The sequence below is a fragment of the Hypanus sabinus genome, chromosome 2 (assembly GCF_030144855.1).
Source record: "Hypanus sabinus isolate sHypSab1 chromosome 2, sHypSab1.hap1, whole genome shotgun sequence".
Classification (NCBI taxonomy): Eukaryota; Metazoa; Chordata; class Chondrichthyes; order Myliobatiformes; family Dasyatidae; genus Hypanus; species Hypanus sabinus.
In genome coordinates this window covers 45,658,031-45,683,735 of record NC_082707.1, presented here as the reverse complement: position 1 = coordinate 45,683,735, position 25,705 = coordinate 45,658,031, and the positions used below count along the sequence as shown (strand labels likewise).

At 40.0% G+C, this 25,705-nt stretch overlaps 1 protein-coding gene across 1 annotated transcript in view; it reads right to left on the bottom strand.

The window, feature by feature from the left end:
- Positions 1–25,435, bottom strand: part of dis3l2 (DIS3 like 3'-5' exoribonuclease 2) — a 307,738-nt gene extending 282,303 nt beyond the window's left edge. The window contains exons 1-2 of the mRNA XM_059945389.1: positions 25,340–25,435; positions 14,944–15,831 (exon numbers count right to left, since the gene is read on the bottom strand). Of these exons, the coding sequence (XP_059801372.1) occupies positions 14,944–15,793 (850 nt within the window). The 5' untranslated portion in view covers positions 15,794–15,831; positions 25,340–25,435. The remainder of the gene's footprint in view (positions 1–14,943; positions 15,832–25,339) is intronic.
- Positions 25,436–25,705: the final 270 nt, after the last annotated feature.

Genomic DNA, 25,705 nt, shown 5'->3' with positions numbered 1-25,705 from the left:
GGGGGGGGGCACAGGCGTATCATAGTAACTGCGCCCATTTTTCTCTTCCTTCACACACTACAACATCAGGCATACTGCTAGTGTCTTCCACAGTGAAGATCGATGCAAAATACTCATTTAGTTCAGCTGCCATCTCCTTGGCCCCCCATTATTATTTCTACTGCCTCATTTTCTAGTGCTCTTCTATCCACTCTCATTTCTATTTTTAACATATTTGAAAAAACTTTTACTATCCACTTTGATATTATTTGCTAGCTTGCTCTTTCATATTTCATCTTTTTAACATATTTGAAAAAACTTTTACTATCCACTTTGATATTATTTGCTAGCTTGCTCTTTCATATTTCATCTTTTTAACATATTTGAAAAAACTTTTACTATCCACTTTGATATTATTTGCTAGCTTGCTCTTTCATATTTCATCTTTTCCCTTCTAAGGATTCTTTTAGTTGTTCTCTGTAGGCTTTTAAAAGCTTCCCAAAAATCTATCTTCCCACTAATTTTTGCTTTATTGATGCCCTCTCTTTTGCTTTTACATTTGCTTTGACTCCTTTGTCAGCCACGGTTGTACTATTTTGCCATTTGAGTATTTCTTTGTTTATGGAATACATCTGTCCTGCATCTTCCTCATTTTTCCCCAGAAACTCACACCATTGCTGCTCTGCTGACATCCCTTCCAGTAGCTCCTTCCAATTTACTTTGGCCTACTCGTCTCTCATACCACTGTAACTTCCTTTATTCCACTGAAATACTGATACATCAGACTTTACTTTCTCCCTATCAAATTTCAAGTTGAACTCAATCATATTGTGATCACTGGTTCCTAATGGTTCTTTTACCTTAAGATCCCTAATCGCCTTTGGTTCATTACATAACACCCAATCCAGTATAGCTGATCCCCTAGCAGGCTCAACAATGAACTGCTCTAAAAAGCCATCTCCTAGGCATTCCAAAAACTCACTCTCTTGAGATCCATTACCAACCTGATCTTCCCAATCGACCTGCATGTTAAAATTTCCCATGATGACCATAACATTGCCCTTTTGACTTGCCTTTTCTATTTCCTTTTGTAATCCGTGGTTCACCTCCCAGCCACTGTTGGGAGGCCTGTATATAACTGCCATCAGGGTCCTTTTACCCTTGTAGTTTCTTAACTCCACACACATCTTCCAATTAATTCAACATCTTCCAATCACATCTTTCGACTGATTTGATGCCATTCTTTACCAGTATAGCCACACCACCCCCTCTGCCTTTCCTTCCTATTCCTCTGACATAACATATAACCTTGGACATTCAGCTCCCAACCACAACCATCCTTCAGCCACGATCCAGTGATGGCCACAACATCATATCTGGCAATCAGTTATAGTGCAACTCTTGGTCTCTTGTCAGTCAACCAATCTTCTGACCATACTAGTATCTTTTCTATAATATCATGGAGTAGCAGTTGGTCAAATGCCTTCTGAAAACCCAAATAAACAGCATCCACTGACTCTTCGTTGTCTGTTCTGCCTATTATTTCCTCAAAGAATTCCAACAGATTTGTTAGGCAAGAGTTCCCCTTAAGGAAATCATGCTGACTTTGGCCAACTTTATCATGCACCGTTGAGTACTATGAAATTGTGTCCTTAATATCAGATTCCAACATTTTCCCAAACACTTCATCAGGCTAACAGGTCTTTAATTTCCTTTCTTCTGCCTCCCTCCCATCTTGAAGAGTGAAGGGACATTTGTAATTTATCAGTTCTCCAGAACCATTCCAGAATCCAGTGTTTCTCGAAAGATCACAACCAATGCCTCCATAATCTCTTCAGTTATCTCTTTCAGAATGCATGGTGTATTCCCTCTGGTCCCAGTGACTAGAACTGTAAACAATATCTAAAGGTAGAACAAATATTAAGAAACTCTACTTTTAAGAACAGTACTCAATAAATGATTTTCGGAGACAGAGCAAAGACCAATTCCAAAATTTCCTTGAAATCTAGAGCAAAAGTGCAATCTCTGTTTAAATAATAAGGTAATAACAAGGTACTCCCAATAGTGTTCAGCACAAGAATCAAAGAAATAAACTTTGCAAAGAAAATTACTATATAAAATTGAATGCTTACTGCAAACTACATAGTCTAAGGGTTCTATCAGTATCTTCCTGCCAGAATGACCTGAGCTTTGACAAAAACCACTTTATAGGCATTCACTGAGATAAAGCAACTTTAATACATATTACAAATATTTTTGATATTCATAAAATGCAAGTAGTTAACATCACACTGTTATTTACTAAGTAACAGTTCTTTATTGTAATTTATACAAGCTGAAACAAAGTGCTAAGTTCTACCTACAGATGCATTACGAATAGTTGCATTTATAAAAACACGAAGTACAAAACCAATATAGCAATGCTAAACATTAGTTCTGGGAAGGAATTAAATCTTAAGATTTGATCAGTTTAACAGCATGAACCCATTTAAATTCAGTAAAGTTACTAATGAACCTTATTTTAGAAGATATGCAAACTTACAATAAATAAAAGCTTACCATTGCTGCCATTTTATTGTCCAGCATTTCCCAACTGACCAACAATTCTCAGAGCACTTGCCAGCAGACTACTTTTTAAAATTAAACATACTTGTTATATTATAAAAAGAACACAGTGTACCTACTACTTGAATGATCTACTTCAAACTTACTTGGGATGGTTATTTAATATCTTATGGTTTTCTTAACAGGTGGTGAGTAAATACATGCAATCAGTTATGTTCAGTACTGCAGTTTTTACTGTACAAGAAAAAAGACGAGCATAGCATCATGAAATTGTGTTGCCCCAAGGATGAAATGCCCTTTGTTCAAATGCCCTTTTCATTGTCCAAAGGGCTTCCCCACCATGTGTAACAGCAGGAGGAGCCTATCCTGTGATTCTTCCTTACAGAGATTTAGTACTGTCTGCACTGGGTTTTAGTGTATCCCTGGCACACATTAGACTATGCCAGTCCACAGCATTCCTCTACAGTATTCCCTTACAGATATCTCACACCGCTAGAAGACAAACAAGTTTTGGACAGACCAAAGGGCATCTTTCATTAGGTTGATGACTTCTCAGCAGCACTTGATATCTGTCTTGGTGTGTGTCCTTGAGAACAGCTGACAGATCAGAGAGTCCTCTGTTACAAAGATGCTGGAGATGAACCCAGATATAAACTCTTCCACCTATCTCCAATCTCTCTTTGTAAAACTACCCAAGAACAGTGTGCTGTGAGGATGATATGATGTTTGGACAGGAACAATCTCACTGTGATGTCTCCTTTCATTCCCAGCCAAGTAAGGTCTTGGTGTTCATTGGTGAAATGTGGCATTAAGGTATTCTGCCAAATGGTATGGACAGTCTGCTCAGGAGCCATCCACCATATCCACAGTGATCCCATACTGCTGTATCTGCAGGACATTTCACACTAACCACTGTCTGATCAGCTTGTGGTTACAGGTGTTTACTTCGAAATATTCTTCCACAAAGGACAGGTAGTGTGGTAACCTCCAGCTGACAGGGACAATGTGCACAACACCAGGGACTAAGAGACCCTTACCAAGTAGTGACACATGATGCCCATGTACTTTGGGTCCACACACCACACACACAAAGGCAGTCATCAGGGCAAGGGTAACACTGGGTACACTTTTGCCCCCATTGTCTGAAAATGTGCAACATGACCCGTTGGACTCAGACTGGAGGATTTCCTGAATGATTATGGAGCAGAGGAGTCAGGAATAGGCCACATTTACAACATATCTAAGAGTATATTACACCTGGTAACCAATTTGTTCACAGTTACTGACAGAGATTGCATTTTTCCACAGATCCAGTTTTTGTTTTTAAATCGAAGCAAGAGGCTGAGAGTGAAGGACTAAAGGCATCTCAGAGAGAAGTTTTTTTACTGCTCGGGGAAAAGAGGCTAGACTGCGCAGGTGCGTGATGTAGCACACCAAAGGTTTAAAAAAAGACAGCCATATACAGCGGCCATCGTCAGAGTGGACTCAGTCAGAGTGGGACGTCTTTGGCTCAACAGGCTTCGGCGTGAACAGGCAGAGGCAAGGGTAGGTTCTGGTAAGTTTTGTTTTGCTTAGAGTAGAGAGAATGCCAGGCAGGATGTTGGAATGCTCCTCTTGCAGGATGTGGGAAGTCAGGGAGACATCCAGTGTCCCTGACGACACCTGCAAGAAATGCATCCAGCTGCAGCTCCTAACAAACTGTGTTAGGGAACTGGAGCAGGAGCTGGATGACCTCCAGATCATTTGGGAGAATGAGGAGTTTATAGATAGTAGTTTCAGGGAGGTAGTTACGCCAAAGGAGCAGTGCACAGGTAATTGGGTTACCGTCAGGCGAGGGAAGGGGAAAGATTTGCAGTATGTCTGCCTGTGAGGTCTTTATAGAGCCATCCTCTTCCTTATGGCTGTCGATCACAGAGCTCACCCTGCAAACCCTTTCAAAGAAGCATGAGCACATTTCATAGTGCTCTATGAAGCAGATTCTGAATCGAAAGGAGACCTTGGGAGGATTCAGAGGCAAAGAGCACAGTTTTCCAGCTCATCACCTCTCAAGAGTTCCCCCTTCATATGCTCCCAACTCCATCTCTTTGATTGTAGAAGGAGATTTGCTGCAGTTGGTACAATTTTCTTTAACTCTACCTTGCTTTCTTAACATTTTTGAGGATGAAAAACCTCTTGATGTTTCCCTTGGTTGCTTCCCACCAGTGAATCAAATAAGAGCTTTGTGGTTCTCCAACCTACATAATCCCACCCTAGGTTGTCCATGTTCTCTTGGGTCAGCAGCTTTACATTCAAGATCTGTGTATCCAGCCTGCCTTTATGTGCTCCTATAGGTGACCAGAGAGTCCCAAAGAGGCAAACACCAGCATGACATTAGTAAATCTGACTGTGACTGCCATTGATATGAAGAACAAATCTGTTCAGAGCCATACAAGCTACCTGTCCTGATCCAAATGTGGTTGTGCTTTGCCTGAGATGCTAAAGGTATTGCACTACTTTTCACCTGTAACCATTTTGATCAGGAGAATGGAGCTATTGGTTAGTCTCCTGGTGGCACTGACAATACAGCCAGACAAATGATCAGCTGAAATCACCAGCCAGAATGACTTGCAGGGACTTTGCCAGTAGCAGTGGGAGCTGCTTAAAGACAGCTATCCACACCCTCTGCACACGTGGGGTGTACACATTGATAAGCCTGAGCAGACAGTTATACATCCTTACATCTGCCTTCCACCCACCACCTCTTTGATTTTAGTGACCGAGAAATTGCCTCCCTGCAGCAGAATACCCAAGCCTGATGTGCAGCTATCATTCCCGCATAACCACGTAGACGATCCCTGGGGCCACCATTGCCACCACCTCTGATAATTGCAGAGATGTTCTGTAGAACAGCCATATCGGCCTTGACCACAGTATTCAGAGGTGCCAGTTTTATCTCCATAGCTATTGGAGTTCAGGGTATGAAAATCCAGTCCATCAAATGCAAATCAGCCTGAGCACTCATAAGTTCCACCTTGGCAAACTGCCTCACTGTATTTGGACTTATGTACAGAAAGGTTTTCCCCAGAGGATGGTGATGCTGGTGATGTTACTGGAGATAAGCCTGTGATCCTGTTTCAACCACTGGCTCGAATTGTTCTGCTGCCTCCATGTCTCGGAGCTATGTCAGACACAGTGCTGCTCCTGGTCTCCCAGGACTGGGGAGTGATATCTGTGCTGCTCCCGGTTTCTTGGACTGGTGCTCGATGGAATCCATGTTGCTCCCTATGTCCCAGAACCGGGGGACAGAAGGCTAAATTTTACCCTTGCCTGTATTTGTCTATAGGCACCCTTCCTCTTTGTTCCTTCCACTTTTTTTGCTTTCCTCTGCCTGCATCATCTGTTTTCCGTATTTTCTTCATCCTGTAGAGAGGACAGGCTGTTGGTGTTTGTCTTTTGAATTGTCTTTTATTTCCCATTACCTTTAAGGCGATTTTAAAATCAAGACTGTTTAGTATCTGGATCGGATTTCAGATTAATATTTAGTTATCACTGTTGTATCAAACCAGGATGCTTAAAGCCTGCATGATAAAGTGGCCTGGAAGCAGAGACCCTCGATTTTGGCATAAGAAGACTGTAGAAAGCAAATGTGGGCAATGGGCCCATGCTAGCAAAATTCAGCCTGTGTTTTCCTCTTGGCTATTTGTGGAAGAATTCCACTGAGTATCATTTCTATTACAAATCTCCAATTTGCCAACACATCATCCAATGTTCAGAGCTCCATGTTAAGCACACAGAATCTTTTTTCAGAACTCATGTTACATTAGAATATTCATATAACTTCAAGAGATAGCCTTCAAGGAAGAGTTGAATAAGTACAATATCTTCCCATTTGAAATGGAATTAAGAAATCTATTCAGTGTAAGTGCAATTATAAGTAAACTATTGTTACAAATGTGCCGCAACTCTGAGGGGCCGAAGGGTACAAACTCGCTCCCTCTTTTTTGAGAATCGCAAGATCGCTATTAATTTGGGTCTGGGACCCAGGAAATGAGAGAGAATCCACAAGGTTTGGAATGTGTCCTGGCCTCAGCGAAACAAAACTACTGATAACGGCTATTGTCTCTTGGAGACAGAATTGTGTATTGAGTACTGTACTATTCATTGAAGCCCCTCAGGGGACGACCAGAGTGGGCTGGTTGAGGGATTGCATCACCCCAACCTGATTGACATCTGAGACTCTCTCTCTCTCTCTCTCTCTCTCTCTCTCTCCCTCTCTCCAACCATTGCAAACCCAGCAGTCCCCGCAGCCTGCATGAACTGAGTTAACTTTATATTTCCAACCGACAATACATTATCCCCTAGACAACGATGCAGCTATTTCTTATTCATTATTCTTATACCCGCACTTTTAGATTTGGTATTGACGATGTATATTATCTGTATATTTGCATTGATACTATTTTTGTGTATTTTTACTAATGAATACTGTTAAAAATAGTACCATCAGACTTCAAAGGACCTCTCTATCTTTGCTGGTGAGAGATCCAGTTACGGGGTTCGTAACACTATCAAGCAAAATAAATAATGAAATTAATTCTTCAAAACTAGTACTAGGCAGAACTTGGGTCACCAATTAGTATCTTATAAAGTTTGCTTGAAAAGATAAAAATTCGACACCACGTCCATATAATTCCATTATCCATTTGGATTAAAACAGTATTTTGTCAACACTATTTTGCCAGCACAACAAGTACATTACTAGTATGTTAGATAATTGTATAAAAGACAATTTATGTGATGCCTTTAACAGCTTGCTCCAAAGTGCTCCACAGCTAATGAACTGTGTTTGAAGTTTAGTTAACGCTGTAATGTAAGAATAACAATAACTACGTACATTAAGTTCCCACAAAAGTCATGTGAAATGGATTACTGATAATCGGTTTTGGCATTGTTGAATCAAGGATTAAAACTGGCAAGAATATCAAAGATAATCCAGCTACTCTTCATAACACTGCCAAAAGCTTAGTGTTTTATCCAAAATGCAGCATCCTGATGGTGCAGCTCATCAGCTGCACCAATTTGGGTTTCTGAGCTCTGACTCTGGACTGCAACCAAAACATAACACTGACTCAGATTCAGGAGTGAGGTCAACTACACCACCTTGTTACAAAGAACATAAACATCAACTCTGCAGTTGTACAAACGTAATTAACAGCTCTGGGACAACAGGAGCAACAAAGAAGCCATCGAGTTCCAGCATAGATTGAGACCAGAAACAGCACAGATGTCATTCCCCAGCTCTGGTAAACCAGGAGCAGCACAGTGAACAACACAGCTCCAAGAGATGGAGAGTGCAGAACAATCTGAGCCAGAGGTTGAAACAGGAACAGACGTACCTCTCCCCAGTGTCATCACTATAACAGTAATCAAGTGTTTTGAGAGGTTGGTGGTGAAACACATAAACTGCTGCCTGAAATGAGACTTGGATCCGCTCCAGTTTGCCTACCAACACAACAGGTGCACAGCAGATGCCGTCTCATTGACTCTTCACTCAAACATGGAACATCAGGACAGGAAATGGGCATACATCAGGGTGTTCTTTATTAACTGCAGCTCGGCATTCAATACCCACAAAACTAATCAATAAGCTTCAAGCATCAGCCTCAATAACTCCTCATGCAATTGGATCCTCAATTTCCTCACTTGCAGACCCCAGTCAGTTTGGATTGGCAACAATGTCTCCTCCACAATCTCCATCAGCACAGGTGCACCACAAGGTTGTGTGATTACCCCCCCCCCCCCACACTCTACTCGCTTTACACTTATGACTGTGTGGCTAACCACAACTCCAAAGCCCTATTCAAGTTTGCAGATGCCACCATTGTTGCAGGCCGAATCAAAAGGGGTGACAAATCAGTATGTAAGAGAGAGATTGAAAATCTGGCTGGATGAACTCAGCAGATTGGGCAGCATCCGTTGAAATGAGTAGTCAACATTTCAGGCCGAGACCCAGCGTATTTTGTGTTGAAAATCTGGCTGAGTGGCGCCACAACAACAACCTCTGACTCAATGTCATTCAGACCAAAGAGCTGATCATCGACTTCAGGAGGAAGAAACCAGATGTCCATGAGCCAGTCCTCATTGGCGGATCAGAGGTGGAGAGGGTCAGCAGCTTTAACTTCCTTGGTGTTATCATTGTGGAGGACCTGTCCTGGGCCTAGCACACAAGTGCATTTGCAAAGAAAGCACAGCAGTGTCTCTACTTCCTTTAGGAGTTTGCGAAGATTGACAAACTTCTATAAACGTCTGGTGGAGAGTATATTGACTGGTTGCATCTCAGCCTGGTTTGGAAACATCAATGCCCTTGAACATTTAGTGGATATGGCCCTGTTCATCAAGGGTAAAACCCTCCCCACGATTGAGCACATCTACACAAGAGCGTTGTCATAGGAAACCAGCATAAGAATGAAATTAGGAGAGCCAGAAGGGGCCATAAGGCGGCCTTGGCAAGCAGTATTAAAGAAAACCCCAAGGCATTCTACAAGTATGTGAAGAGCAAATGGACAAGATGTAAGAGCAGAGGATCAATAAAGTGTGACAGTGGAAAAGTGTGTATGGAACCAGAGGAGATAGCTCAGGTACTTAATGAACACTTTGCTTCAGTATTCACTACAGAAAAGGATCTTGGAGATGATTTGCAGCCAATTGAAAAGCTTGAGCATGTAGATATTAAGAAAGAGGATGTGTTGGAGCTTTTGGAAAGCGTCAAGTTGGATAAGCCTCCAGGACCGGACGAGATGTACCCCAGGCTACTGTGGGAGGCAAGGGAGGAGATTGCTGAGCCTCTGGCATTGACCTTTGCATTATCAGTAGGGATGGGGGAGGTTCCGGAGGATTAGAGGGCTGCAGAGATTGTTCCCTTATCCAAGAAAGAGAGTAGAGATAGCCGAGGGAATTATAGACCAGTGGTTGTTAAATGGATAAAGAAGATCCTGAGAGGCAGGACTTATGAACGTTTGGAGAGGTATAATATGATTAGGAATAGTCAGCATAGCTGGTCGTGCCTTATGAGCCTGATTGAATTTTTTGAGGATGGTGACTAAACACATTGATGAAGGTAGACCAGTAGATGTAGTGTATATGGATTTCAGCAAGGCATTTAATAAGGTAACCCATGCAAAGCTTATTGAGAAAGTAAGGAGGCATGGGATCCAAGGGGTCCTTGCTTTATGGATCCAGAACTGGCTTGCCCACAGAAGGCAAAGAGTGGTTGTAGGCGGGTTATATTCTGCATGGACATTGGTGACCAGTGGTGTGCCTCAGGGATCTGTTCTGGGACCCTTTCTCTTTGTGATTTTTATAAATGACCTGGAAGAGGAAATGGAGGGATGAGTTAGTAAATTTGCTGATGACACTAAGGTTGGGGTGTTGTGGATCGTGTGGAGGGCTGTCAGAGATTACAGCTGGACATCGATAGGATGCAAAACTGGGGTGAGAAGTGGCAGATGGAGTTCAACCCAGATAAGTGTGAGGTGGTTCATTTTGGTAAGTCAAATATGATGGCAGAATATAGTATTAATGGTAAGACTCTTGGCAGTGTGGAGGATCAGATACATCTTGGGGTCCAAGTCCATAGGATACTCAAAGCTGATACACAGGTTGATTCTGTAGTTAAGAAGGCATGCGGGTGCATTGGCCTTCATCAATCGTGGGATTGAGCTTAGGAGCCGAGAGGTAATGTTACAGATATACAGGACCCTGTTCAGACCGCACTTGGAGTACTGTGCTCAGTCTGGTCACCTCACTACAGGAAGGATGTGGAAACTATAGAAACTGTGCAGAGGAGATTTACTAAGATGTTGCCTGGATTGGGGAGCACGCCTTACGATAATAGGTTGAGTGAACTTGGCCTTTTTACCTTGGAGTGACGGAAGACGAAACATGACCTGATAGAAGTGTTTCAGATGATGAGAGGCATTGATCTAATGGATAGTCAGAGGCTTTTTCCCAGGGCTGAAATGACTATCATGAGAGGGCACAGTTTTAAAGTGTATGGAAGTAGGTACAGAAGAGATGTAAGGGGTAAGTTTTTTTTACTCATAGAGTGCTGAGTGCGTGGAATGGGCTGCCAGCAACGGTGTTGGAGGCAGATACGATAGAGTCTTTTAAGAGAATCCTGGATAGGTATGTGGAGCTTCGAGAAATAGAGCGCTAGGGGGTAACCCTAGGTAATTTCTAAACTAAGTACATGTTCGGCACAATATTGTGGGCTGAAGTTTTTCTATGTTTCTATCATTAGGGACCCCCACCACTCAGGTCATGCTCTCTTCTCACTGCTGCCATCATAAAGGTGGTACAGGAGCCTCAGGACTCACAGCACCAGGTTCAGGAACAGTTATTACCCCTCAGCCATCAAATTCTTGAACCAGAAGGGATAGCTTCCCTTGCCATCACTGAAATGTACCAACAACCTATAGACTCACTGTCAAGGACTCTTCATCTCATGTTCTTGATATTTATTACTAAATTATTATTATTATTTCTTTGTATTTGAACAGCTTGTTTTCTTTTGCACAGTGGTTGAATGCTCAGATTGGTGCAACCTTTCATTGATTCTATTATGGTTATTACTCTACAATGGATTTATTGAGTATGTTGCAAGAAAATGAATCCCAGTGTTGTATATGGTGATACAGGTACTTTGATAATAAATTTACTTTGAACTTTGAAGCAAAATCTCCTAGGGTTGAGAAAGTTTAACAAATAAATCAAGAAATTTTATCACTGATTGTCATATCCCTTTAAGCCTCCAAAAGTTATTTCATAACACAAAACTACATTTTAATGCTGTTTAGCAATGACATCAAGACAGTGTTATTAATTGTAATTAATCAAATCACTTTAAATTTCAGTTTTACAATAAGACAGGAGCAGAAACAATTATGCAAGTGATCTGCACTTTAGCAATGACATTTAATGACATGCTATTTGTCCTCAAAAGTAAAGAAATCTGGTTACTTTGCTTCTATATAAACTTCACAAAGGAATGCCCAAATATATCTCACTCTTGATAACCATTTACATAGAACAGTACAGCACAGGAACAGGCCATTCAGCCCACAATGTTGTGCCGAACCAGCTAAAAAGCAGTTCAAACACCCCCAAGCACTAATCCCTCCGACCAATGTTCCCTCTAATTTGTAATGACCAGTGTACACAAAAATCTTAAACTGTGCAAATTTTTGCTCTGTGACAGCAACATGTGCACAGGGAATTTTTAAATGGAAGTAAACCTGAAGCTATCTAAGGATAATAAACTACAAGTCCAGAAGGTGCACATCCCTGATTTCATGAGCTTTTGGTGTAGCAGTTTCTACTGCTTCATTCAGCCATTCCACTTTAAATAAACTAGCAGTTCTTTTGCACTTCACGCCATTTGCTTCTTTGGAATTTAACATAGTGAGTCAATAATTTCTTCAATAAAAACAGTATAAATAAGCCAGTTCTAAAATCTGCAGACAAATTATTAGGTTATATGTATTAGGAATTTACTATGGGTCAGGCTGTGGCATGCAATAAAAATTATCACAAACTCCACATTGTCAACACCATCTGCATCAGAGACCGGGAAAGGAAATGTGATTGTGTACGACTGTGAAATATACTTAACATGCCAACAAGGTAAAGGGGGAACAACCTTTTGTGTGCTGTTTAAATTCCTTTGTGTGCTAGTAGCAAAAATTGTGTGCACGCACATACATTAGAGGGAAAATTACCTCCCACCTGCAAATTGTCCATATCCCTCCATCTTCCTCACATTCATATGCCTATCTAAACATCTCTTAAAAGCTTCTAATGTATTTGCCTCTACCAACATACTGGGCAGCACATTCCAGGATTCCACCACTCTGAGTAAAAAAGTTAACCCCCCACATCCCCTTTGAACCTAACCCCTCTCAACTTCAATGCATGCCCTCTGGTATTAGACATTTCAATGCTGGAAAAGTCATTCGCTGTCTACTCTATGTTTCTTATAATCTTATAAACCTTTATCAGATCTCCCCTCAGCGTCCGTAGCTCCAGAAAACAACCCAAGTTTATTCATCCTCTCATGATGGCACATGCCCTCTAAACTAGGCAGCGTCCTGGTAAACCTCTTCTGCACCCTCTCCAAAGCTTCAACATCCTTCCTACAATGGGGCAAGCAGAACTGTACACAATATATGGGGTAACATAACCTCTTGACTTTTGAACTCAATGCCTCAACTAATAAAAGCAAGCATTTCATTCGCCTTCTTAACCACCCTATCAACCTGTGTAGCCACTTTTAAGCAACTATGAACTTGAACCCCAAGATCTCGCTGCTCAATGACACTTAGCAGGGTCTCTTCAACCACTACCCACCATCTTCAATCCAAGCAGCCAATTTGCCCCGGATCCCCTGCACCTTAATCTTTTAGAGGGACTAATCAACTTATATTTACAATTAGAATCAGAGAACTTCCAGCACTGCATGTTATTAAACATCTGAGGCCAGCAGTGGTACTCACGTTGCTGGTTTTTTTCCAGACCTATGCACGGAGTTTGCACTTCTCCCTGTGATTGTCTCTAGGTACCAGTTCCCTCCCACATCCCAAGACTTGTGGGTTGGCCATAGTAAATTTCCCAAAGTGTGGTAGAATCTAGAGATGATGATAATTTAGGATTGCACCAAATTGGTATTTGATAACTGATGTGGACTCAGTGAGCAAATAGGCCTATTTCCAAGATTTATGGTTCTTTATGAAATATTTTAACTAGGTTTTTAAAGGCCTTCCCAAATCAACATACAAATTCAATAATTTCAAATAATCAGCTTTGCAGCATTTTATTTACAATTTCCAACATTCATGCTATCCCCCTTGAATAGATTTTGATCATTTGATTCCCACATTTTATAAGCTTTTCCTCATCCCTCCAAGTCATTTCCTCTCTGGCTTTAATGCTAACACAGACCTTTCCTACTCCTCTCCTTCTCATCAGTCTTGCATTGCAATTTGAAACTAGCAGTTTCAATTAAAGAGAACTTCAAAATTACAGTATACATCGCTGTCCTCACAATTTCAAGAAAATTTACCTCAATACTCAACTGCAAAGAAATTGTGACATAATGCTAGACATGCGATTGAGGACAGAAGTGTGTTGTATTCACAAACAAAATTAATTCTTACAGGTTTAAAAGCCACCCAATACACACAATAAAGACTTCCATTTAATCTAAACAATCTAGCTGCTGGATCATCAGTTTACATTTACTTCAAACAGAGACAATTGAAAGTTAATTCTCTCATCCTGACTCTCTGAGTTATGGCGGCTCCTATTCATTTTGAATACGTGAGATGTCATCTGTTCACCACACCTCAAAGGGAAAGGAAAAGTAATCAATTTAGTTGACAGATCTACCAGGAAGTCAGAAATAAGCAATGAGTCAGAGATACAACCATCCAGCTTAGTGGGAACAGAGAAAGAAAATGAAATAAAAAGCACTTAAGCAATCATCCAGCCAGTTAAAATAGGGAAGGAAGTATGCCTAATGGGAGGAAACACAGTCAGCTGAAGCCCAGAACGAGTCAACATCAGGAACCTGCCCAGGAAAGTTAAATGGAAAAGTGTGGAATATTGTTACTTTACTTGTTCCCAAGAAGGGCTCTGTAGTTAGCTAAACGAAGATGAGAATGATTGTTCAGCCCGAAACATCGTCACTACCTCTTCCCATAGATGCTGTTTGGCCTGATGAGTTCTGCCAGCATTTTGTGTTTTTATGAGAATGATTTTTTATTGTTATTCTGCCTGCCTTAAATAAAGGAGATTAACAATCCATTTTTATCCAAATCATACTGGTCAGTTATGGGAAAAGACGTATAATAGTCACGATCCTAATTTTACTCACAAAGTTTCCACTTCTGGGATAATGCTCTTAATGTACATTGGACAATGGATGCACAAATCTGCTTAGTAAATATAAGGGCTGCTGCTTTCTAATACCTTTGTACCAAAAAGTAAAGCAGAACAAAATAAATATCCTTCTGACTGGATTTTTACCCCATTATAAGTATTTTATACTTGCCTAATCTATTTCTGTGGTTGACATAACAAAACTTCCAAACAAAAATTAATCTATGAAATATAATCTAACAATAATAATGTAATTTACAATAAAATTAAATAAATTTCCAATGTATTTAAAAGGTTTTACTTCTTAGCTTGTTACCTGCCTCGCCAGTTAAGAGACCATGAAACTCCACCAGTACAGTTGAAGATCTCAACTTTTGGGATTCTTGTTATTGAATTACCTCCTGAAGTATTCTGTGATCCATCCATACTTGTATCAGAGGAGCTGAACAGGTTCTAATACGAAAAATATATATTTTATTGCCTTACTTTGCATTTGGTCGATATTGTCTTTCTCCAAACGAGTAGATTCCAAGTCAAGTGCAGCAACTTCATCTGCAAGGCAGACTCCATCTGAACAATGAGTTACACCCAAGCCTGCATCCATTTTACCTTTGCTTCTTCTTCGATTTCTCTTTTTCTTATTATTTTGCATTACCATTTCATTAATCAATTGTCCATCATTTTCTGTTCTCTCTGTATCAACACTTTGAGCACAATTGTCCAAAGATGGTTTAAGGATTGGTAATGCAATCTGAGAACAGTGACTATGATCATTTGCAGTCACTGATTTAGCAAGCGCTTTCTGATTGCCCTTCAGTGTTTTTGGATGGATTGATTTAGGCTTTATTTCTTTGGACATCACTTCACTTCCCAATTCAGTATTTTCAGACTGGCTGGTGGTGGTTTCTTTTGGTTTGTTTTGCTTTTGAATTGTCAATCCATGCTCCTGTTTATTCTGAGATACAGGCATTACATTCTCGGTAGCATCTCCAATATTTTCCAAATTAACAGATGTGTTTGGAAATAAGGCATCACAGCCAATGTCATCAGCTGATGCAGAGTGACTGCATTTTCTATTTTCCAGACTTTGTTGATGATTATTAATATCTTTTTGTTGCTCCTCTTTTACTACTGAAGGATTCAAATAGGCTTCAGGAATAATTGCACTTTCATCATTTTTATCAATGTAATTAACCAGTTGAGAAAATCTGTTTAGATATGCTCTAAACCTACCACTATGGTGCTGGTTTACCAGCCTAGAATAAGCATTTTTTGGCGGAGAACAAAATTTTGCATCATAAGAAGGTGATTCCTTTGTGTGTCCTAAATGATCCATTTGGTGACGTTGGTTATCATAAAAGACATCGAATGAAGCTGCAAAGAAAAGAATATAAATATCAAGATTAGATGTTAATTATAGCATTATCCAGAAAGCCTAAATTTAGAGATTATTAATGAAAAATTATCTTTTTAGGCTCGAAATTCAAAAAGGGCAGCGAAACAAATAAGAAATAAAAAAGAAGCATGACTAATTTACCTGGGCTTTAAGGAAGTACCACAAAACGCTTTACACTGACTGTATTCTGGATGCTACTCATGGTTTCCTTAGAATATTAAAGAATTCCTGCACAGATTCCCAACTGAACCTTTAGTGGATGCAGCAAGAGAGCAGAATTACAGATCTACCATCTGCTACTCAACGTCCATTGCTTGTAAGATGCTAGGAATAAGTAGTCAGTCCTCGTCTGCATTCTATCACAGACATTCCCTCTGTATCAATTTTCTTCTCATTTTGTGGACAGTGTTTCTTTCACTCTCCCCTCATCCTCAATGCTGCAAATCTTATTGCAAAGGCTCCATAATACACAGGTTTCCTCCAAATTCTGTCAGTCAAATCACTGGGCAGCGATACTTTTCTTTAAACAAAGGTCTATAATGACTGATAGTGCATCACAATCCTTTTCTACACAGGTCAATGGAAAGCAGCCACTGTGATAGAATATCTAACATCCAAGCAAGAAAAAAAACTACTAAGATTAATTACAACATGCCCATTATAGCTACAATGAATACTAAATTGATACAGATCAGGTTAAATGTCCATTTTCAATAAATCAGTAACAAACTGAGCCTAAAATATCAGCTCCAATAATAAAAGAACACTTGATTTACTTCATGCCGAATGACCCAATTCCATGCTCTATATCCTACGGATATTTCTACAATTTTAACTTGAAACACTGGACAACTACAGGACTAAAACAAGACTGATCAGTTGACTTGCACTTGTACAAACCAGCAGCAACTGAAGATGGATCCATACCTTGTAGTTAACTGGATCTCTACACGTCGCATTTTTCTTGTGACACAAAAAGCTAATTTGCAAGTGCACCTGTTTTATGTAAGCACAACTAATACAAAATGTAAACACGCTAATCTGATTTTGTATGGTCTTGGAAGAGTTGAAAGTTTTTCTGCCATTCAGCTCCATTCTACCAGTCAAAGAGATAACAATCTTACACTGCAATTCTACACTACATATCTCCACATTCCTTGAATTTTCATAACCCCCTTAGAATCCAAGGATCCACTGATACAGGTTGAGCACCCTTTATCCAAAATACCAAATTATGAAAACCTCCCAAATCCTAAATTTTTGAGCGCTGACATGGTATCACAAGTGGAAAACTCCACAAGACACTGGGAAGTTTCACAGGCTATATGCAGGTCTCTGGGCATCACTGACAGTTCTGAGAAGTGACCTCACATATGTAATGAATAGAAGTTAATGAAAAATAGAAGAGCACCTCATAAAGTGCAAAATTAAGAAATCAATCATCTATCGAACGAATGGATTTGTCAGTGTTAGAGTGAATATATGCTGCTTAAGGGTATGCTGACCATGAAACAAGCAAAGATCTATCACAACAAACTGAAAATTGAAGGCAACTGTGAAAATTCAGCAGACTAATTGCAGAAGTTTAAGAAAGGGTATGACACTAAATTTCTCAAGATTTTAAAAATTTTAAGGATAGAGCATCTGCTGATCACAAAGCATCAGAGAAATTCATTGATAAGTTTGCGAAGATCATTGCTGATGAAAATCCTAACACCAGAACAAGTCTACAATGTTGATTGTTTTTATATCTTACATAAAAACTAAAAGAACAAATAAAGTGTACTGTAACCTTTTAATCAAAACACAGCATCGCAGATGGAGACTGAATGCCTGCCATTGTTTGTTGATGTTCAACAGCTGATTCAGGTATTCTCCCGAAGCTACTTTTGTTACCCTGCACACATTATATTTTCATTATATTAATAGTATGACATGATTTTACTGTTAAGTGCATATGTGTGATGAACAAGTGCAAGATGAAGATGGCTTACTGGTAGTGTATAAATTCACAGCTGGAAATGATGGAGATCCCAAGTATATATATCATTATATATTCCAAAATCCACAAAACCTCCAGCCCCAAACATTTTAGATAAGGAGTACTCAACCTGTATATTCAATGACAAGATCCACAGCAGTTGCAGGTTGAGAATTCTAATATTTACAATCTTTTGAATTTAAATGACCAACTTCTGTCCCCACATACAGGGCAAACATTCTCTCAAGTTCAAATCTACCAAGCCCCTTAAGAATTATATTACTTTAGATCAACTCACATTGAGACCAAGTCTACTCATTTCTCCCTGTTAGCCAATCTTCCCAAGAATCAATGCACCCTCTCCCAATCGTTAACATTACTGATTCTTAAAAAAAGAAACCGGACCCCACTAGTCCCACACTCTTGGGGCTTTGGTGGTGCTGCTGGGTGATTTGGTTTGTTCTCAATAAAATCCAAAATAATTTTAACAAGGCTTGTTTAAAGATGGCCAACATAGTTAGTTTCTCAGTTGCTGAGTAAAGATGGGAATCAATGGTTCTTGGATATTAAGGGTATCAAGAGATTAGTGTTAATACAGGAAAGCATCAGAAGCAAAAGATTAACTGTAATTTTAATGAGTGATACACCAGACACGAGGGGGACAAATGGAATAACTGTGGTTCTACTTACATTATTATGCAATCAAGACAGGACTGTTTAATTTATGGTTAATGGTTGATTTATCATTTGCTGTTATCGTAATTGCACATTTGAAATCTCTACTTTAAAAGTCAAGCCACAAAAGGGGCATCTAAAGATGTTACCAGTGTATTAAAAACTTATGAATTTGTCCTTGTTTGTAAGAAACAGGTTTATTAAAAAAAAGTGAATAAGATATACAAGAAACTGCAAAAGCTAGAACTTGAAGCAAAAAAGATCAATTTGTCCTGATGTAGTGTTTCAACCTGAAGTGTCAACAATTCTGTTCCTCCATAGGTGCTCCCCTGCTCAACTAACTGTTCATTATTTGTGAATATTGTTGCCCATGAACTTGATAGTTCATATATTTGGATGTTGTGTTCATAACTATAGTTCCCATCCTAATACTATGGGTGTCAGTAGAGGACTTCAGTATTCAAACGGAAGCTGGACATATATTGAAGAAGAAATTATTTGCAAGGCTATAGAGAAAAGGCAAGGTAGAAACTGAGTTTACTTAACAGTCGCCTGTACCTGCATGTTAATGTCATGTTTACTAAGTCCAGAAACTAATCAAAAGAAAAACACAGGAGCCGGGATAATGGTCTACTTAGCTTTTCTTTAGTGAGACGCTAAAGATGTACGCCATTTACATACTTCTTACAAAAAGCCCATAAAGAATTATGTAAACAAAGAATGTTTAATAAAACAATATACTTCCAATATTACTCAAATATTATTGAAATATTGAACACACTACAGTTAACTTTCTGAAGATACTCAGGTCAGTGATACCACAAGCTGCCATTCTCATTATTAAAAGCAAAATCTACTTTTCCATTTTTCTTGTCAGGTGTAAATTTCTAATTATTCCATCAGCCACATTCCTCACTCAGACTAGATCCATCATTTTGCAGCCTCTATGGGCATTGCTTATTGCTCACTTAAAACTACAACAAATATATTTCATAATATTATGGCACAGTACCAGAGATATAACAGTTCCTTTTCCAGGTGGCTTAGATAAAGGAAAGATTCCATGAGAAAAGGGCAGCTTTAGGGCTACCTACAGTACCTTGGAAAAGCCCCCAAAATTACTTTCACATTTTACTGTCTCATTTTCTAATTTCTAATAAATTGAAGGAGGAATTTTTGAGCTAATCTACAAAACGTTGTGCATCAAGTCAAATCAAAAGAAAAACTGCAAAACCTATCAACAATCTACTAAAAATTTAAAATCAAAATTGAGAGGCTGAAAAAGTATCCATTCTCTTTGTAATTACTACATTCTCACTTACTTTCTCAGGTGCAAAACTTGTGTATTACTTTACCAACTTACCCAATTTGTTGATGTAGAAAATTGGAGGATCACCTGAATAATACCTCCTCTCTCTGTAAAGTCCAGTAGTCTGGTAGATTTTCAACAGACCAAACCAAAATAAAGACAAAAGAGCATGCCAGTCAAGTCATGGAAATATTAATAGAGAAGCACAAGTCTGGGGAAGAGTACAACACCATCTTAAAGGTACTGCTCATATCTCAGAACTCAGTGCAGTCCACCATGAAAAAGTGGAAAAAATATGAACCCACAGTCACACTGCCTAGGTCAGGCTGTTTCCCTGAAGTTAGTCACCGGAGAAGAATGGCAGAAATCAGTGGCTGCAATTGGAGATGAAGTTCATGGATCCACAAAAGGGTTTTTATGGAACAGTGGTAAGGAAGAAAACCTGGCTAAAAGAAAAAAAAGCAACACACACAAAATGCTGGTGGAACGCAGCAGGCCAGGCAGCATCTATAGGAAGAAGTACAATTGACGTTTCAGGCCGAGATCCTTCATCAGGACTGAAGAAAGGTCTCGGTTCCGAAATGTCGACTGTACTTCTCCCTATAGATGCTGCCTGACCTGCTGCATTCCACCAGCAGTTTGCGTGTGTCCCAGAATTACCAGCATCTGCAAATTTCCTCATGTTTGCGTTTTTTAAATTAAAAAACAAATCCTTCCCCATAAAGACTTGTAAAGTGGCACTTAGAAGATACTATAAAGATGTGAAGGTTATGTGTTCAGATGAGACTAAAGTGGAACTTTTTTGTCTCAACACTAACCAAGATGTGCAGTGTAAATCTAATACTGTGCATCAGCCAGGTACCACCATCCCTACAGTAAAGTATGGTGAAGGTAGCTTCATGCAATGGGCATACACCAGCAGGGATGGGAAAGTTGGTCAGGATTGATGAGAAAATGAGCACTGCTAAATACAGAGAGATCCTGGATAAAAACCTGCTAGCCTCTGCCAGAAAGCTTAAACTGGAGTGGAAGTTCATCTTTCAGCAGAACAATGACCCAAAGCACACTGCCAGAGTAATCATGAAGTAACTGCAAATTGATGTCCCTGAGTGGCCTAGTCAGAGTCCTGACCTTAACCCAACAAACATCTCTGACAAGACTTCAAGACTGCTGTCCACCGCCGCTCTCCAACCAACCTGACAGCCTGAGCAATTTTTCAAAGAGGATTGGGAAATCTTGCTCCATCATGTTGTGCAAAGCTAAAAGAGAATTATCCAAAAAGACTACTGGCTGTAATAACAGCAAGAGGTGGTTCAGCCTGTACTGAGCAAAGGTGGAGGGGGATGAATAATTTTGAACTGCTGACACTTCAGTTTTTTTATTTCTTTATCGTGCCTTACAATTTTCCCTACTTTTTGGACTGTATTGTGGAAAAAGGAGCATGTGATTTACAAATAAACAATTGATCAAAATCCCTGCTTGTAATACTCGTTCATGTGGACAAATAGTTGGGGGCTGAATATTTTTACAAGGCACTATACCAGACACATGAATCGTTTGATCCATTAGTGAGCACACATATTTACCTTCCACTTAGCTTCAATTCAACTCCAACCACACTGCCCCACCTTTCTACCACCCGCACAACCCACAAAGTAACCAAAGATCAGAAAAGATATGGTTGAACTGCAGGCAAACAATGATGCACAACCTTCTCCAATAATGAAGGTGGGCTGCAACCTATCATTCCTCAGACAAGACAGACACCAAAGTACAAATCTACCAGCAACTCAGCGATCTACACAGAAAGCAGCAATATAATCCATTTCAGATTCTCAACAGTGCTCAGAATAACTCACTTAGAACGTCTGACACTCAACAGTGAGTGTCTGAAGGGTGTGCAGGAACGCTGATTAAAATTACACAAAAGAAACTTATGAAAAAAGCATAGCTGTGCAAGAATGATAACAAACAAGATTTTGTTTTAATTTAATTCATTCAAAGAATATTGACACCACTGACAGTTCTAAATACATTTCCAAAAGTCAACCATATTAGTTATTCTTAAGTCATAAAGGCCAGATCTGTAACTTCTGCACATTTTCTTTCCTGAAAGGCATGATATGAATCAGGTGTACATTTAAAGGCAATCCAGCATGGTCACATTGTATAAGTACCTGACATGAGATTTTTATTCAAGAGTTATTTCATTACTTGAATGTAAATTGTCAAGATGAGATTTGAATTTATTCCCGAATCAATGATATCAGCCTCATAATTGTACCTAGACAGAATACCCTAAATACACGATGCAGTTGATAAATTCAACCTAAATGGATTAGGGTCAGAAAGGTTAGTTCCACATGATTGAATCTTTTCAACAAAACTGTCAAAGGAGCATGGAGCAAGCTGCTGCACCTGCATAGGTTGAGCTGGATTCAAATGCAGAAAGTGCAAGGTTATCAATATTCCTGGTGACATATTATCCTTGCCTACTTCAAGTCGTCACTTTTTATTGTCATTTCGATCATAACTGCTGGTACAGTACACAGTAAAAACGAGACATTTTTCAGGACCATGGCATTACATGAGACAGTACAAAAACTACACTGAACTACGTAAAAAACATCACAGAACATAAACTACACTAGACTACAGACCTACCCAGGATAGCATAAAGTGCACAAAACAGTGCAGGCATAACAATAAACAATAAGCAAGACAGTAGGGTGTCAGTCCAGGCTCTGGGTATTGAGGAGTCTGATAGCTTGGGGGAAGAAACTGTTACGTAGTCTGGTTGTGAGCGCCCGAATGCTTTGGTGCCTTTTCCCAGATGGCAGGAGGGAGAAGAGTTTGTATGAGGGTGCGTGGAGTCCTTCATAATGCTGTTTGCTTTGCAGATGCAGCGTGCAGATGGCAGGAAGAGAGACCCCGATGATCTTCACAGCTGACCTCACTATCCACTGCAAGGTCTTGCGATCCAAGATGGTGCAATTTCCGAACCAGGCAATGATGCAGCTGCTCAGGATGCTCTCAATACAACCCCTGTAGAATGTGATGAGGATGGGGGGGTGGGAGATGGACTTTCCTCAGCCTTCACAAAAAAGTAGAGATGCTGCCGGGCTTTCTTTACTATGGAGTTGGTGTTGAGAGACCAGGTGAGAATCTCCACCAGGTGAACACCAAGACATTTGGTGCTCTTAATGATCTCTACTTGGCCTCAGTCATTTTCACTCAATGGCTTTGGATAATTTGGTGCTGAATATCTTCTATCCCCAAATCATTGAAGCCAAAATTCAAAACAGAATTTGTGATTGAGGCATGAGAATTTTCACTACTTTCTTAAAAGATTTCCGAAGACTCTTGTTGATGTCAACTACACTACAACTACTGTTCAGGCAGCACCTTCAGGGCCCTCGTGACCCATGCCCATTACTCAAGAATCAAAACAACAAAATACAGCAAACTCATTGAAAGATCTTGTACTTGGACCAGTGAAAGCTAACTCACAGGTACAGAAAGCAAACATAAAGGTAAATGGTGTGTTGGCTTTAATTGCAAGAGGATTTGAATACAAGGGAAATAATGATTTTTTGAAATTATATAGCATCCGGGTGAGACTATATCTGAAATGATGTACAATTTCATACCTCTGAAATATTTGTTACAGAGGTGGTGCAAGAAAGGTTTACCAGACTAATTTCTGCAATGTGATATTGCTTAATAAGAAAATATTAACTAGACTGAGCTTATAAATACCTGAATTTGTGGAAAAAAAGGAGGGAATCTTGTAGAAATTTCTGAAGTTATTAACTTTGGAATGCATTGAATCAAAGTTCACAGTCTCAAAATAAGGAGCAGATTCAGACCTGATACGAAAAATGGTTTCTTCACTCAGAGAATATCAAGTCTTTGGAACTATCTATGCAAGGGATATGGGGTGAGGTCAGTGCAAGAAAGTGGTACCTTGTCTTAATCAACTTTGATCTTACTGAATTGCAGATCAGTGGGATGGGTAGAATGATCTATTCTCCTATCTTCATATGCTCTACTGACATATTCATCACCATAGTTAAGTCCCCATACCCCTATATATTTTAAATTCTTGTTTAAAACCAGGAGGGCAAGATCAAAGTACTTGCGACAATGAATATTAACTCATTTTAAGGAGTTATTGGATTAACTTTTCTACTACAGTGTACATGAAATACAGCATTTTTTAAAAACTTTATGCTGCATTCATTGAAGAACAGGAAGTGTATGACAAAAGAAATGAAGCTATTTGGCACATTGTTCTGTGCTGATTAAAAAAAAGGGATGCCCAACCTATTCCGACCTTCCAGTGTTTGGACCATGGTCTGCAGGTCACAGTTATTAAAGTATAAATGAAAGTATAATTTAAATATGAAGAAGGTTTCTGCCTCTGCCACACTTCCAGATATTTAATCCTACCATCCTCATGACAAAATCAGTTTTTCTTATCACCTCTCGAATCTTTCTATTTCAAACAAACGCCTGATTTTTCATCTTCTGTGACAGGATGCACAATATTTACAAACAACCTATGTGAGACACCAATTTTATACATATAATTAAGACTCTGAACCTCCTCACTTTCAACAAAAATAACCCTAGTTTTCTACTTTCCCTTATAGCTACCTCATTTTCCAGTCATGGCACCATCCTCCGTTCACTCCTACTCCCTCACCAGTGTAGCCACATCCTTCCTGTAACATGGGATGAGAACTGTACACAGTATTCCAACATCACCCCCACCGCTTTCTGATTCACTGTTACTGACTTTCTATACAGTATGCTGCTTACAAATAAATGAATTTGGTTATTAATTATATTACATAAAGAGGTCAAAGTTCAGCTCAGGAAGTGAAACCAGCCAATTCAAGTGATACGTGTTGCATATCATGAGAGAAAATATTTCCACGAAGGCTAAAATCTGAGAAAATTTTGAGAAAATATTAATTGATAGATCACTCTCGATTTGGGATATAACAACATGAACGAAGGCAAACTTAATAAAGACGTGCCACAAGGGAGAGCAGATGCTGGGACACGGAGCAATAAACAACCTGCTGCAAGAACTCAGGGGGTGGCAGGAAAGGAACTGTCCGACGTTTTGGGTCGAAACCCTGCAGGAACTTGACCCGCTCAGTTCCTTTACAAGAATGTTAGTCGCTTCAAACTTAACTGAAACCTCAAAAGCAGGCCTGCGATTGTTATAAACTACCGCTGCAACCTTTAGTGACAGCGCAGATGACTGTTTAAAGCCGGCTGCGTACTCTTTAATCTGGTGAAATGTCTGGCCGGCAGGAGATGAAGCCGGGCAGACACTGTGACTCCGCAGCGAGAGACAGCAGCAATCCCTCCCGGGGATTCTGACTGGGACGGTCATGGGGGTGGGCTGCTTGGCGGATACCTGCCCTTCCACCAGCTATTCTCAGCAGGATCCCTGACTCGGAACCACACACGCGCGCACACAACACTTTCGGCTTCTCCAACTTACACAGGACAAAGCCGGCGTGTGCAGAGAGCGGCACAAATCCCTCCAGCCGCTCCTCTCGCTGCGGACACGGACAGCCCGGCGTCCCTGGAAAGCACATCCGGGTCATCTACAAGCGGAAGGGGATGGTACGCGGGGCCGCTGCATTCTGGGAGTCGTGTTCCTCTCCTGTGCGAGCACCTTGCATCCTGAACAATGCGATGGCCCCGGGACCTCTGGACAGCCTCCTTTTTATAGTCTTTCGTGCAATTTAAACGAGTTTTGCTGCATTAAATGTTATCGTTTATGTTTTGCGGGAAGAACATTTAAATTTTAAATGTAGCTTTAACAGTATCATTCAACAAGTCGAACAATATTTGACAACTATCA